Source organism: Tripterygium wilfordii, chromosome 2 (assembly GCF_013401445.1).
Source record: "Tripterygium wilfordii isolate XIE 37 chromosome 2, ASM1340144v1, whole genome shotgun sequence".
Taxonomy (NCBI): Eukaryota; Viridiplantae; Streptophyta; class Magnoliopsida; order Celastrales; family Celastraceae; genus Tripterygium; species Tripterygium wilfordii.
This window is the reverse complement of record NC_052233.1, coordinates 6466952-6482547: the sequence shown is the minus strand read 5'-3', so window position 1 is coordinate 6482547 and position 15596 is coordinate 6466952. Positions and strand designations below refer to the sequence as shown.

Genomic DNA, 15596 nt, shown 5'->3' with positions numbered 1-15596 from the left:
TACGGCTACAATCCAAATAAAGTGAAGTTTCTCCTCCCTCCTTAACCCGCCTCACTTTAACTCCCTAAAATTTCAATCCAAAGAAGCCCTTATGATGCAAATATACAATGCCCTCTAAAGATAGTTTCACACTTTGGACTTAATAGAAATTAGTAAATTAGAATCAAAATTCATTACTAACACTATGCATGCCCATTTTCATAGTACATCCATATATTTCAAGTGCAATTATAAAACGGGGAAATTGTGGGAAATGACAATATGGTAGTTATATATTCAAGGAAGGACAACGGGAAAAAACAATAGAAAAAAGTACATTTGTATTGTGTTGACAAATATATCCCTAAAGATATCTCTAAAATCCATCTAGAGTCACACGTGTGATGTCATTCTTCTTCCTCCTCCTTTTTTTTTCTCTCTCTCTTCTTCTCTCTTATTCTTTCTTCATGTCGACCACCAGAAATTGATCGTCTAGTCATCGTTTTCGATGAACAAACTATCGAAATAAAACTCTAGTTCAGCTCGATCAAAGTCCAATCATCACTTGCCATCGATTATCACTTTATTAGCCAAAAAAGCTTCTTGAAATCACGGTCACCATTTGAAAAAGAGATAGATCCGGTCAATACGACCAACTCCAATGGCCATCAACACCACCAGTCAACTCCATGAACCAAGGCATCACCTTTGAGGTTTTATTGCTTTTTTGAACTCTTTTTTTTCTTCTGAAATTGGATGTGAATCTGCAGATAATATATCTGTTTCAGATTTGTTCTTATATGTTATTTGTTTTGGAACTTCAAACATATAACATTTCAATAAGACAGATAACATTATAACATATATCAAATTAATCGAAACAGATAACATATCACCTGCAGTTTGCAACAGGAATCATAACAAAAAAAAATACGAAAAATCACCACAGAAACTTTCGAAAATAATGATTGATGACAGATCGAAGGAAAACTATAAGTCTCGTGATGAGTATGATCAGATCTAGAAAATCAAACACCGAGAATATCCAAAATCAACATGATCGCAAGGTGAATAATTATATAAATTCAAAATTGATGCAAGATTCATATTAGAAAATCAATTTCACGAAGAAAATTAGAAAGAAAAATATTCCCTGCAGTTATAGTCGTGAAAGAGGAGCTCTCGTAAGTGAGAGAGGAATTTCTGTAAACTTTATGATTAATTTTTAAAATTTAAATAATTAAACTGAAGTTATTTTAGTTATTTAAAAAAATTAGGATAAGAGTTTGTCTTTTTTAAAATATTAGTTTAAAATACATGGATTTTATAGAATAAAATTTTTAAAAATGTCCCTATTAGAACAAAGCTCTTCCATTAAAGATTTATATTTAATTTTCCCTTATAAAATTAGGGTACCCTATCCCTAATGGCCGAACCTTCAAAATTAAGATTTATATGAAGGAAGCTCACAGATCCTGAAATCCACCGCCAAACAAAACCCATCGTTTTATAACTCTCAAGCGTCCTTCTTCACATGCCCACAAACAAACAAAACCCTCCCCCTCTCTCCCCCTCTCTCTCGCTTTTCAGTATCAATCTTCACGAGGAGTTGCAGCATTTCACCAATGGCGGCTTCATCTGGGTTTTGTAGCTTCTTGTTAAGCATTATTTGCTCTATTTTGCTACAAACCCAGATGGCATCTTCAGCTATTCTACTGAGCATTAAACATCACCATAGCCACCACCACAAAACCCGGCCGATGTTCCAGACAAACAGGAGCTCCTGCGCTTTGTTTACCGGAACTTGGGTTCGTGACGATTCATATCCTCTATACCAGTACTCAGACTGCCAGATCATCACCCCGGAATTCAATTGCCAGATGTACGGACGGCCCGATTCGGGTTATCTCCGGTACCGGTGGGCTCCTCTGAACTGCGAGATTCCGAGGTACTATTGCTAAGCGTGTTTAACTCCGAATCCGGATATTCAATTTCAAGCTTAATAATGGTATTGACTTGCTCTGACTACTTTGATTAGCATTTTCGTGGTGCTAGGTTCAATGGGCTTGAGTTTTTGGAGAGAATGAGAGGCAAAACTGTGATGTTCGTCGGCGACTCTCTCGGTCGGAACCAATGGGAGTCGTTCATTTGTATGATTTCAACGACGGCACCGTCGACGTCGACGCAGTTGAGTAGAGGAGAACCTCTCTCAACCTTCAAGTTCCTGGTCAGTTCATTGATCTTTCTGGTTTTGTATTGCAGATTACACTCATAAGTAGTATTACGGCTTGCTGACTTTGCATCTGAAAATTTTTAGGCGCCGTTTGGTTTGGTTTCAAGCGTTTTTCTTTTCTGTTCTTCATTTTCCGAAAGCAAAACTAGCCTTTACTTTCTCAAGATATCTGTGAAAGACTGAAAGGCCAGAAAAAGTGTGTTGGCTGGACCCAACCCAAGTGGGTGTTTTTCCTTTTTCCAGTAATCCAGTTGATTACAACTGGGAGACTCTAAGTTTCTGTGACTGTGAAGCTCAATGGGTTGTTTTGTTTTGTGGGTTCAGGATTATGGAGTGACTGTATCATATTACAAAGCACCATATCTGGTGGACATAGATGTGGAGGGAGGAAAGAGGGTGCTAAAGCTAGACGACATATCACAGAATGGCAACGCCTGGAGAGGAGTCGATGTGCTCTCCTTTAACACCGGCCATTGGTGGAGCCACAAAGGATCTCTCCAAGGGTAAATAAGTCACAATACTTGAGACTATGTTTGGCTTGAAAAATATTAATAACCAAAAGGTGAAAAATGGGCAGGTGGGAGTACATGGAATCAGGAGGGACATATTACCAAGACATGGATCGACTGGTTGCAATGGAGAAAGGGCTCAAGACATGGGCTAATTGGATTGACTCCAACATTGACAGCACCAGAACCAAAGTTTTCTTCCTCTCCATCTCTCCTACACACTACAAGTATGTCTCTCTCTCTCTCTCTCTCTCTCACACACACACACACTAGTCAGTATACTGAGGGCTCCAAGCACTAAAAATTGGGTCCAATATGGCCTTGTTTAGGGTGGTGTGGGTCCTTCTGATTTCAATCTTCAAGTTGGGTCCAGGTGGATCATCCCCATATATGAATGCACCGACTTTCAGGATCACTCTGTACTTGGGGCAATTAATACGTGCCCATTCTAAGCAACAGAACTGAACACAGAAAACTGTGAACTCTAAATTAATGGGATAGTTAAGGTTTATTCATTCTTGTATGTACCCATTCAGACATTTAATGTCATTATGTGATCAGGTTTCAGTTTTCAATCAAGTAAAAGTTAAAAAAGACAAATGGATCATATTGGGATTCAGATCTTAGTTTATATCTGTTGATCTATTGAAAGCCTGTGATCTTATAGTACTAGTCTAATGGATACTTGAGAAAGTAAAGGCTAGTTTTGGTTTTGGTTCAAACTTTATAAGAACTAGTATGTTGAGCATTATTTGCAGAACTTTTGAGTCAATGTTGAGTGGCAAAAGTAAATTCTGAAAATCCTTTCTTTCCAGCCCAAGCGAGTGGAGTGCAGGGCCAACCGCTATCACTTCAACGAAGAATTGCTATGGAGAGACTGCACCAATGAGCGGAACGACATACCTGGGAGAGTACATGGAGCTGATGAGGGTGGTGGATGCAGTGCTTAGGGACATGAGTGTTCCTACTTATTTGTTAGACATTACAATGCTTTCTGCGCTAAGGAAAGATGGGCATCCCTCAATCTATAGTGGTGATTTGAACGCCCAACAGAGAGCTAACCCAGACAGATCAGCTGATTGCAGCCACTGGTGCCTCCCTGGATTGCCTGATACTTGGAATCAACTCTTCTACACTGCTTTGTTTTTCTAAGCTCGTTATTCGTACATTTTTTTAGGTACTGACTATCAAGGTTACTAACTTTGCCCTTAGTAGTCAATTTGATCTCCTGTAAATCAACTCATATTGTTTACCAAGAGAAATAAGATGTAACTTATTTCTTTGTTGCATTGTTTTGCTTTGAAAATTGGTGAAATTTTGAGTTCTTGACTGAGAAGCATAGCCAAAGAGATCCTGCTGGACCTGGGCTTTCACATTTATGAAATTCCTACTACACATACATCATGATATATATGCTCACAATTTAGCTGCTGAATTCCTGCATGAACAGAGAAGAAAAAAACCCACAGTATTTGATAAACAGACTTGAAAACATCTTAACTAGGTACATAGTTTTACACAGCTGGGCATCTAAACCTTATAATGATGCCACAAATAGATCCCACCCTGAATATCACTGAACACCCTCTCCCCTAGCAAACGTCAGCTTTGTATAGCTAGACCTGGGGCACTCAACTCCACCATACGATGGATGCTGTCGGTCATATTGGGTGGCACAATCCCTGCTGCACTGGAAGTCGGAGCATATGCAGAAAGATGGACACCAAGAGCAGCCCTGCCAGAAGGATCAAGATTATTCGACCACGCAGCATCCCACTCGACAGCTTTAGCAGTACTGCAAGCAACACTAGCTCCTCCAGGAACTGTTAGCCTAGCCGAGTTCTACAGAACCATATAATACAGGAATCTTAGATGTTTTGTCTATAACATCAACTTAGTTAATATCAGTGTAATTGCTTTAATGGATTGGATGGATTACCTGTGGGAAGAACCTCTCAAAAATCATTCTATAGTAGTAGGCTTCTTTCGTAGTCGGGGTGTTATGTGGGAAGATGTGCACAGCATTTTGCATCATCTTGTCTGTCACCTGAAGTTACAGATTATGAACGAACAATCAGTTTCTTACTCTTGACTTTGGTTTAAATTACTGATAAAAAAATTGTGATGATATGTACATTTTCAGCAGCATGAGCTTTCAGCCCATCAATCCAACTATACCCAACACCATCACTAAACTGTTCTTTTTGCCTGTACAAAATATGCTGCAGCAGTAAAAAAAGCGTTTTAGTTTAATAAGTTCGTTCCAAATGTTGAAATCAAAGGAAATGGTTAATCAAACTAGACCTTAGGTAGATAAGGACGCTCCTCATCATCAAATGCTCTCCGGAGAACCCATTTCTCAATACGGCCTTGTTCAGGCTTAATCTGAAATTCATTCAAAGACACAGAACCTTGTTTGGCATTAAAATTGCAAGTAAAGTATCAAAAGGTTTAAAATGAAGAGTTTATTTGCATACCATCTTCCACTCGGGGTCAATTGCCATTGAAACATCAATGAATTCCTTATCTAAGAAAGGAACTCGGGCTTCCAACCCCCATGCAGAAGTTGATTTGTTAGCTCTCAAGCAATCATACTGGTGAAGGGCCTTGATCTTCATAATCAAAACAGAACCAAAGTGAATCACTTTATACCTATACCTTCTAAAATAGTTCAAGATAGAAACAGTATGTGATGGCAATATCTAAGTACCTTGTGACAGGTTTCGCGGTGAAATTCCTCCTTGTTAGGTGCCTTGTGGAAGTATAAATACCCACCAAAAATCTCATCAGACCCTTCACCAGAGATAACCATCTTCACCCCAAGTGACTTGATCTTCCGAGAAATGAGAAACATAGGGGTGCTTGCTCTTATGGTCGTAACATCATAGGTTTCAATATGGTATATAACTTCTTCAATGGCATCAATACCATCCTGTGACATTACATAAACATAATTAAACCCAGAAAATTGCACCATTAACTGAGATTAAGAAAACATCAAGCTCTGTTACCTGAACAGTAAAATGAAACTCATGATGGACGGTTCCCAAATAATCAGCAACTTCCTTTGCAGCTTTCAGATCTGGAGAACCCTGGATGGCAAAGGAGGAAATCATGATTTAAGTAATTTAATGCTAATACAACTGAAGGTGAATCAAACATGACCAATATCAATTTGAAACTCACCTCCAGTCCAATACAGAAGGAATGGAGCTGTGCACCCCATTGCTTGGCAGCCTTGGTGCCCGCCAAGTGACGAGCCGTGATGCTAGCAACCAAGGATGAATCGAGACCTCCAGATAACAGAACCCCAAAAGGCACATCAGTCATCAGCCTTTTGATCACAGCCTGCATATGTTTGTAATCAACACATGAGCACTTGTAACAAAAGTTGAAATTTGATTAAAAAAGAAAAATTGATGAATATTTACATCTTCAAATGCATGTCTTAGAACAAGAGGATCATAAGGGGTCGAAGGTACGGCCTCAGAGAACCATGGAGGATTATACCATTGCCTCGATCCACCTGCTTTGCTCGAATACAAGTGACCGGGTGGAAAGCACTCAAAATGTTCACAATCATCGTGCAAACCTTTCAGTTCGGATGAAATCCAAATGGATCCTATAATTGAACAATAAATTAAACCAAAAATGATCAATCAAAATTCCCCAATAAAAACAATATAGGAGCGAAAAACTGGGCATCTAGGGATATTATACCATCGAGTCCCCATCCGATATAAAGAGAGGTGATGCCAATGGCATCACGGGCAACAATGAAGCTGTTGTCTCTGGTATCCAATAGCACAAAGGAGAAAATCCCATCCAACATACCCACAAAGTTCTCCCCATATTCCTCGTACTATTAAAGTAAAATTGGACAATATTTTTGCAAATGTTAGCATATATCCAATCACATATCAGAATCCTTATCTAATAAACATCTTCAAAAGAATTAGTACCCAGAAATGATTCCAAGAAGACTTACCAGATGGGCAATAACATCACAATCACTGCCAGTTCGGAACTTGTGATTCTTCAAGCCTGCTCTCAGAGCTTCATGGTTGTAAATCTCTCCATTCACCTAATTTTCAAGACATTAGATTTTCTTTATCAATACATAATAAACAGTAATTCTAGAAAACTTTGAAATTTTGCTTTCACTACATAGTTTATTGCCAAAATAAGCTCAAAAACTGATGCACCAAAATTGATACAGTTCCAGGTGCTTATTACTATAAACATAAAAAGCAATACACATGAAACTTTTATTTTTCTTACCGTGACAACGATGGATTTGTCTTCATTGAAGAGAGGTTGATCACCAGAAGCGGGATCAACAATTGCCAGCCGTTGATGAGCCAAATAACAGTCCCCATGTTGGTAGATCCCACTCCAGTCAGGCCCACGATGCTTCAATCTATTACAACAAAAAAGTTTTCATTTCAATCACCTTAATTTGTTTTTCCTAGTCAACCTTAATTCTTATATATATTATGATTAATCTGTTAATAGGGTAACTCAAATTGGGTCCCGCATCCACATCTCTTTTGGTTAAAACACTTCCGAGCTAGGCGATATGCCCAACCAGTCAAACAGAGATCGGCCGTCAAAACATATTACCTTCATTTGTTTACAATGTCTTCGGGTGCAATTTCTTCATATACGCACATATAAACAATTACCAAACCACAAGTACATACGCACATAGAATTAACAGTGTATATATACATACATATATATATATATATATATCAATATGATGTGGAGGTGATGAGATTTAAAAATAAAAAAGGACAGAGAATTGCCTGCGACAGAGCTCAAGCACGCGAACCCTTTTGGCCTGAGAGTCATCAGAGCAACCCAGAACGGCAAGAATCCCACACATTTTCGTGGATTTTCACGATCGAAAAAAAATCTAAGAAATTTTTTTAAAAAAAATCCCAACAACCAGCTTAACAAGGAGGAGAAATTGGTGCAAATTAGGATTAAGATGAAAGGAACAAAATAAACGGAACTGTAAACTCTGAGAAGGCAATGCAGTGTAAGCAGGAGATAACAACACGTATAACTTCGTTATATGCTGAATGCGTTCAGTCTATAATCAAGAGCCACGTATTTATAGGCGCTGGAGCCCAACGACACCGTTTCTCTCCCCTGCTCTTGTTTCCTCTTTTTGGGTGTAGTGATTACCCGTCCACCGGCTAATCCTGGAAACCGGCGGGCCCATACAAAGTGTCTTTCTGCCTGTGCGCCACGTGACAGCACATAATTTGTTCCAGCTGATTATTTTATTTTGGGCTTTGGAATTTACGGAGTTAGGCCTTATCCTTCGGAAATTTAGAGATATTTTTAGGAGAGTGCTGAGTCAGCAATAATATTTTTATATTTTTAAAAGGAAAAATTAAATATAAGTCTCTGAATTTTGTTCCAACAATAACACTCAAATAAGTTTTGTTCCATAAAGATAAATTAAAATAATATTTCATAAAAAATATATAAACATTTATTTTATTTACAGAAATATCCTCGTCTTCTTCATTTGATACCAAAATCGGATCTTTCTTTTCCGGTGGCTATTATAGCCAGTCAATGGGTGAAGATAGTGTGCCTAAGTCTAAATTACACTCCCATGGTGGTGAATTAAGACATAGTTGTCTCCAACAGGCAAAGCGGGCAATTTTCTTCATGGGTGGTTGTGGCTTCAAGGTCAAATTCTGGTGGAATCAGCAGCTGACAACGATGAATGATGGCTGAGGGTTCGTCGTGGTACTCCGACGCTTCTCATTGGTGGGTCGACAGTCTTGATCGGTGGTCGAACTACGATGGCCTACTCTGTCCGTGAGATCTGCTAATATGTTATCTGTTTTGACCTGCTAATATATTATATATTTTACAATATACATTTGTTATTTGTTTCTAATATACATATATATGTATGTAAGTTTCTTACAGATATCTTATTTTTTCAGCGGAGAAGAAAAATTAGGTATGGTAGATGTAGGAAGTTAGGAGAACACAATAGGAACACATGTAATGTTGCCATCTTATTTTTTATGATGTTTTTTTATTGGATTTTATGATTGTATTCACGAGCAGATCATTTTTCAATATCACAGATAACACGATACTCATTTTTCAGGATGACAAATAACATTATTTTAATTATAAATTATTGATGATATATATTATTTGTAAATTTTTAGGCAGGTGATATTGATACAAATAAAATTTCAACATATCCAAAACATGTAACATGTAAACATACCCAAAACGTACTTATCATAGCAAAATCAGAAGAAAAGGAAGATAAAAAAAAGAATAAAGGTGATGCGTGTTTTTAGATATAATTTATATATATTCAAAATAGATATAATATCATATATGCTGATGACAATCGAAGGACCACCTTTTTTGTTTTTGTTCTCTATTTCTCTCTAGATCAAGAGATGCTTTGAAAAACAACTCTCATATTTTGTCTTTATTTCTAAATTTTTTTTTACTTGTGAAACACAACTATCACATTTTGTCCATTTGTGTAAATCTCCATTTTAAAATTGCAAAAATCTAATTTATTGCATTTTTCACGTTACTATGTAGGTGTCAGTTATTAGGATGCTTCGACTCAAAGCTGATTAAAACGGTGACTTGGATTGATCTGTGCATCTGTGCAGTATTTCAAATGTAATTATTGCAATTTTTTTTTATTATTTTGAATGAAACTTGACTAATTTAATGATTGAAGAAAAAAAAAATGCATATCCAAATTCAATTCAAACAACTTTTTCGTCGTTAAAGAGTGCTTTAATTTCAAAGACCAGATAGAATTGGGAGATCTCGAAGATTCAAATTTTTTTTTAGAAGGCTTAACAAGCTAATGTTGAATATACGATTGGCTCTTGCGCTCCGGGGATATCCGAAAAACCGAAAAAGTGATCCGGTGGGATCCATAAGTTAATTTTAGTTAACTAAGTAGTCCTGTAGTAGGTGGCTGTACTTGCATAAAAAAATCAAATAAAAATAATAATTGCGGGTGTATTTATATTAAATAATTAAATAAATAATGGTGGGTGCACTGTGCACATGGAACTAATGAAATTTAATAACTGTTTGTTGATACTTGATAAGCCAAAACCTAATTATTTATACAAAAATATTTAGCGGTCGTTCATTTTTAGGCAATTTATAAGCCAAAACCTAATTACTTATTAAGTTGCACTTTATGGTACATATTTTTATCACATTTTTGAGAATGATGGAGGATAAAATATTTAGGTTTGGTAATTGTCGATTGATTAATCTATTGGTTTTTGTCAAATATTGGAGGCTTTGATAGTTGATTATATGTGTGGATATAAAAATATGGACGATCTTTGTTGACCTGGGGGCACTCGTGACATTACACATATTCTCTGATTTAGACTACATATAATGCAACACATTGATGTTTTATAATTAATAAAATTTTAACAAATGGAATCTTATTATGGTGGATCTCGAAAATAAATACTAGAAGATTGCAAAAAGTATTTTTTTTATTTTTTTTTTAAGGGTGCCCATAACATCACTGTTTTTTAAGAATATCCATAACATGAATTGAAGAATTATTGGACAGATGGGACGTAGATAAAGGTTATATATATGCCCTGGTGGCAGTCCTATCTACTGTCAGTGGAATTTGGCTAAGCATGACAGCAATGAAACCCAAATTCAATCCAGGATTCATTCAAATCTTACGAGGAAACTCGAAAGTGTAAACCAATTATTGCCCGAAAAGAGGCATGGATCATCATCATGCATACCATACCAACCTTCATGCTTATCCTTGCCAATCTGTTCGTGTTCATTATTCATGGATAAAATGTGCTCTCCATGTTCACGTGTCCCATGCACGTTTGGAAAAATCGTTTTCATATGTATGAAGTTTCGCTCAGATTAGATTGTCCTTCCTCGAGAATGTCACGGGTCTGACGCATTTTTGTTGTAAAATCAGAATTTTGTTAGGTTTTGAGTTAGAATTAGGTTTACTTCTCTTGTATTTTGGGTAACCTATAAAAGTTGAAGTTTCTGTAACTTTTTAAGGGGTCCCAGAAAGTCTTGGTGTCCAAAGAATCTGATGAATCCTTAGAAATCCAAGGAATTCCCTTGCCAATACTCACGTATAAGCAAAGAAGTTTGAGAAGAAAATCTCAGTTTTTTTTGTTATTATTTGAATGAATGTCATATTGTCTTAATTGGCAATAATTAAAACTAAATATTCTCCTAGTAATTGTAACTCTAATAGTACTAGGTCTTCATCAGAATCATAGAGAGGGGTTTGAGGTGCGAGAATCCGAGAGAAATGATTTTTTGGATTAATTCTTGAGTTCAAGAACTCATATCTTTTATAATTTTCTTCATATTAGTGAAATTCTTTATTTTTTTTTGTTCAATAACGTAAGCAAATTCTGTCGAATCTCGTTAAATCTTGTGTCTTCTTTTTCTCTTTTGCTTTTGCATAATTTATATATCCGAGTTTTGTTCATTAATCTACAACAATATGTCTAATAGTACCAATCGAAATGGAAAGTTGACTGTTAATTATGTCTCCTTTTGATACGATATATATATTCTCTGATATTACAGAGTAATTATAGTTTTAGTTATATACCAAATAATCTTCACTCGAATTCATTGTAATGACTATTCTTGTAGTTGCCACTCCTACACTCTCTACATATTAAATTTATTTATCCATAAAGGTTTAAACAAGCACATCATGGTCAATGACTCTCACCTCTCCTTAATCATGGACTTGGTCATCATCGCACAACGTGAATGATCACTATCCAAATTAATAAATAATTCCACACGCAAATCTATATCTATAATTTCAATAATTACGGAATTAGTTTTATTTTGGTCAATCTTTTGTCCTTAAGTAATTATAGGCTGAGTACGTAGAGCATGGGTTAGGCTCCAATAGAATCAATCTCTCACAATCTGTGACCAGTCAAGCCTCTCACCCACTACTGGCGTGCGGCGACACGGCGAAGTTGCGTGTGTAACCACTCTGAAGCGACATTGGAGTGATGGATCACTCCAACCGCCCATCACTTTTTTTATTAGTATGGTGACTAGTTTTCATTTAGTGAGTATTTTAACAATAACATATATTATATTGTGGTAGTAAATATGTTGAATAATAATAATAATACATATGTTATCTGAAATGTTGTTAGTGTTTAGTTGCATTTTTGTTGGTAGCATAAAGTTACTGAAAATGTAGTGGTAAATTATTTATAGGGGTGTTATAAATTTAAGTTGTAACATATGTAAATAACTATTGAAATAAATAATAAATAATTTTTAAAATAGAGATGAATAATTAAAATAAAAAAATTTTAAAATAAAAAATGAAAATTAACAGTTTGATATCCCTTCAATTTTAATAATATATATTTATATATATATATTTTCTAGACAAATAAAGTCAATGAATTAATATAATTATCAATGAATTTTCTATTTTACAAAATGTGTATAGAAAATGTGAGGGATTCAAGCTGGGGTAATATGGGCAACTCATTATTAATGTGAGGACAGATTAGTCAAGAAAACTCAAATTGTGGTAAAATAGTCCTCTCAACCACAATTCCAAAATGCTAAACTCATTATTGTACTTGAAATGGTTGTTGCAAAATGGTTGTTTAGCACATGAGTAGTAGTACATATTGTGTACCAAGCGAACCCTTAATATTAATCAATACAAAACATTTCAACAATTATGCACTAATTTACTTTTCTAGGGTGACATTTGAATAATTGTTGGGGCCTATTTAGTTGAAAACCGAGGCCAAATTGACAAGTTATATTTTCCTATCCACTTGGTAGAGAACTGGCAATGTCATTGCCTATGACATATTCTGATTGTATATAACATAATACTTAGCCCAATATCGAGTATTGACTAAACCCATTTTGTCAAAAACTTGTTGGTTTATTGCTTCACGGAACTTGGCTTACATTCACTTTGATGTGAGCACATATTATCTTCTACTCTAATACTTGGCTTCGAGTCACCACATACGTTGCGGATGGTGACATATTGACAATTACCTCTATTGGGGATGAAAAAATAGAGAAGAATAATAATCGCATTTGAAAACTTGTAGTCCAATTTTCTTTATCTTTTACTTTTGGATTTCATTATCAAATCTACATTTGTGATCTATGTTTCATGCTATTTTCATAATAGACAATATGATGAGAATCTTTTAATGAGCATAGGGAGTAATGACCAAAATACTCATACCAAGGTGGATCCCAAAAGTAAAGTGCTGTCTTTGGGCATGAGTGGCGACTATCGAGCAGTCAAGCCTTTGGGCGTGACAAGCGAAAGCTTATCAGAAGAATTTACGAGCATGGCTAACAAGGCGGGTAGAGGAAAAGTCTTAGTGTCACCGAGACCAAAGTTTTGGTGTCGTCAGACGACAAGAGTCTCTTAGACGGAGTTGACCCGGCCAATGCAGGAACATCTTTGGCGTCACCAAGAAGGAAGGAAGAGGCGGGTCCAAACGCTAAAGTGTTGAGGCGGGTAGAAGACCAAGTGAGTTGAACATGCGGCAATCCGTGATTGGTTCAGCCAATGTCTAAGGCAACTTAAGTTGGTATAAATAAGGCATGACTTGTAGTGTTTAGGATTTATGCGGAAAATAAATTTGAAAAAAGTCACAGTCGCAGGAGAAACCCATTGTCTTAATTGAAACTTCAGAGGATTCTTTCTTTAATTTTCTTGGGCTAGACTCGAACCCAACCCTAGATTCTTATTTAGATTTCGGTGGTTCATTGTGCTCTGGCTTTGATCTACTTGGGACCCAACCATAGGTTTCAATCTAGAGGTTCTATGAGGGCTTCTTCTTGTAAGTTATAGTCAACCAAATCTATCATATTTCAATTACTGATCTTGTTCGTGTTCTCATTTGGAGTTGTTCTTATTTGGGGTGTTTACGGTTGTTGGGAGTGATTTGGTGCTGGAGTAGCAAAAGATTACCTAAAACAGTTAGTGGGCCTAGGTGTGCTCCATGACGTCTCCTTATGGGCCTAACATTTCCGCATAATGCCTCATATGGGCCTAACTTGGGTCTGCCAAAGCTGAGACCCGTGAAAAAAAGGCTCACTCACGGAGTACTAGACTAGTAGCGTAGTAACTTATTGAGTTGGACAGAAAAAACAGGCCGAGAAAGGCCTAATAAACTGGCCATATTGCGAGGTCTTGGGCTGGAATTATCGGTCCAAGTTTTAGGATACTTCAGTAATTTCATAGAGAGTAGAATTAGGTTGCACTAAGCTGTCCAGTCTCAGCCGTTCATCCACACCACCACTCATATCAACCGTCAATTGTTTTTCTTTTTTATTATAAATTAAGCTACTCCGTTCACTGCAAATCCTAAACCCTAGTCTCGTTACTTCCCAAACCTTCCGTTCCAGTTATCGCCGCTTCGGACGCAGATCTGGGGCGGCAGCCGATTCTGGTCTTTTATTTAGCTTCCGCGTTCAGATCTCATCTGACGGGATTTGAAGTAGACTGGGGTATGCAGTCTCGTTGTGAGTATTTCGATTTGTTACTCGAGTTACGTACGCTTCGCAATCTGGTCAGTGAGGATTTCCGTTCCCAATTGACTCGTTCCCTTGAAGCAATACTAATTGTGTTGTTCCATTTCATCACTCCCTGAGCTTCCAAATCCTCATAGCTCCGGGAGAATACTGGGACAACTATATCTATATTTATGACTGTATTTCTAGTATGATCTTATTGCGTTAAATGAAAATTTTGTTTTGTTTGCATCTGTCTATTGATGAACAGTGATGAGCCTAACAGACCTGTAATGATTTTGCGGAAATGATCGCAATTCATTAAGAACATCTAAGGGACTGAGTTTTGTTCATCATAGAAGTCATAAATCAATTTTGTTGAGTTTTATGTTTGTTTAATTTAGTCTTTGATTGTTTTGGCCATCCTCTTACGGTTCATTAGCTCTGCACTTTGATGATATGTGCTAGTTAATACAAAAGGTGAAGCCTATAAATTTTGTTCCCCTCGCTATCCAATGCGGTTATTTTAGTGTTGTACTTGGACGTTGGGGAGCTATATTACATTCAAGTGTTGTCACATTTATTCTATTGAAATTTTCACTGCACATCGATCAGTATCTCAGTAGCTCTGTCTTTGATCTTCAAATTAAATTTTTATTATTTTAGATATTTTTATTATCTCAGTTGTTGCTCTGTTTTTTATCTTTTTTTTTTATCATTTTAGGTATTTTTATATCTATTAATAGGGAAAGAGAAACAAATATTATTTTAATGATGTAGAGAAATAGATAATCTGTAAAATAGAGAAAATTAATATTTTATTTGTATTTTAGAGAATATTTTAAGATAATCTGATACAGATGTGCTTAGCTTAAAGGGTTTAAGATTGTATAAAAAACTATAGTGTTGTTTTTTTATTTATTTAAAGGTGACATGCTTGATGATCTGCGCTTAGCTTAAAGGGTGTAGGATTGTATAAAAAACTATAGTGTGTTGTTTTTTATTTATTTAAAGGTGACATGATTTATGATTCTATTCATTTATCCAATAATTGAAATTGGTAGGAGCAATCATAAAAACGGAGTACAATCAACATGACTGAAAAAAAAATAAAAAACATAAACATTAAAACAAGAAAAATAGAAAAACAACACTAAAATTGGTGGTCATCGGACACCTTCAATTGAAAAAAAAAAGATTTGGTTGGTTAACAGAAGTACCAAATGTTCTACTGTAGCCTGCAATTACACTTTCCGTCATCATTGGAAAATCACCATTTGCCTTGCAATGACACCTTCGGT

The 15596-nt window shown here is 36.1% G+C and overlaps 2 protein-coding genes and 2 non-coding genes across 4 annotated transcripts; 3 read left to right on the top strand and 1 right to left on the bottom strand.

The window, feature by feature from the left end:
* The first annotated feature begins 1465 nt into the window (after nucleotides 1-1465).
* LOC120015641 (protein PMR5-like) lies at nucleotides 1466-4010 on the top strand. The gene is made up of 5 exons (XM_038868152.1): nucleotides 1466-1927; nucleotides 2035-2206; nucleotides 2537-2715; nucleotides 2790-2948; nucleotides 3537-4010. The coding sequence occupies exons 1-5, from the start codon at nucleotides 1605-1607 to the stop codon at nucleotides 3871-3873; spliced, it is 1170 nt and encodes a 389-aa protein (XP_038724080.1). The 5' UTR covers nucleotides 1466-1604; the 3' UTR covers nucleotides 3874-4010.
* Nucleotides 4011-4134: 124 nt separating this feature from the next.
* On the bottom strand, nucleotides 4135-7810 carry LOC120015629 (asparagine synthetase [glutamine-hydrolyzing] 1). The gene is made up of 13 exons (XM_038868141.1): nucleotides 7530-7810; nucleotides 7003-7141; nucleotides 6710-6805; nucleotides 6442-6583; nucleotides 6153-6343; nucleotides 5908-6069; nucleotides 5733-5813; nucleotides 5432-5653; nucleotides 5199-5333; nucleotides 5026-5106; nucleotides 4857-4943; nucleotides 4661-4768; nucleotides 4135-4563 (listed from the first exon to the last, which is right to left on the bottom strand). Exons 1-13 carry the CDS (start codon nucleotides 7607-7609, stop codon nucleotides 4324-4326), a joined length of 1764 nt encoding a protein of 587 aa, XP_038724069.1. The 5' UTR covers nucleotides 7610-7810; the 3' UTR covers nucleotides 4135-4323.
* A 6748-nt stretch (nucleotides 7811-14558) lies between these two features.
* Nucleotides 14559-14644, top strand: LOC119983868. Its single transcript, XR_005464767.1, has one exon. It is a non-coding gene; the product is annotated as a small nucleolar RNA SNORD25 (small nucleolar RNA).
* Nucleotides 14645-14711: 67 nt separating this feature from the next.
* Nucleotides 14712-14856, top strand: LOC119983604. Its single transcript, XR_005464665.1, has one exon. It is a non-coding gene; the product is annotated as a small nucleolar RNA snoR136 (small nucleolar RNA).
* The last annotated feature ends 740 nt before the right edge of the window (nucleotides 14857-15596 follow it).

Coding starts and splice junctions, on each gene's coding strand:
- LOC120015641 (XM_038868152.1), top strand. CDS start 1,605: ATGGCGGCTTCATCTGGGTTTTGTAGCTTCTTGTTAAGCATTATTTGC. Junction 2,207..2,536: donor TCTCAACCTTCAAGTTCCTG/GTCAGTTCATTG, acceptor TTGTGGGTTCAG/GATTATGGAGTGACTGTATC. Junction 2,949..3,536: donor ATCTCTCCTACACACTACAA/GTATGTCTCTCT, acceptor CTTTCTTTCCAG/CCCAAGCGAGTGGAGTGCAG.
- LOC120015629 (XM_038868141.1), bottom strand. CDS start 7,609: ATGTGTGGGATTCTTGCCGTTCTGGGTTGCTCTGATGACTCTCAGGCC. Junction 6,070..6,152: donor TAAGACATGCATTTGAAGAT/GTAAATATTCAT, acceptor AAACATATGCAG/GCTGTGATCAAAAGGCTGAT. Junction 4,769..4,856: donor AAGCTCATGCTGCTGAAAAT/GTACATATCATC, acceptor CTGTAACTTCAG/GTGACAGACAAGATGATGCA.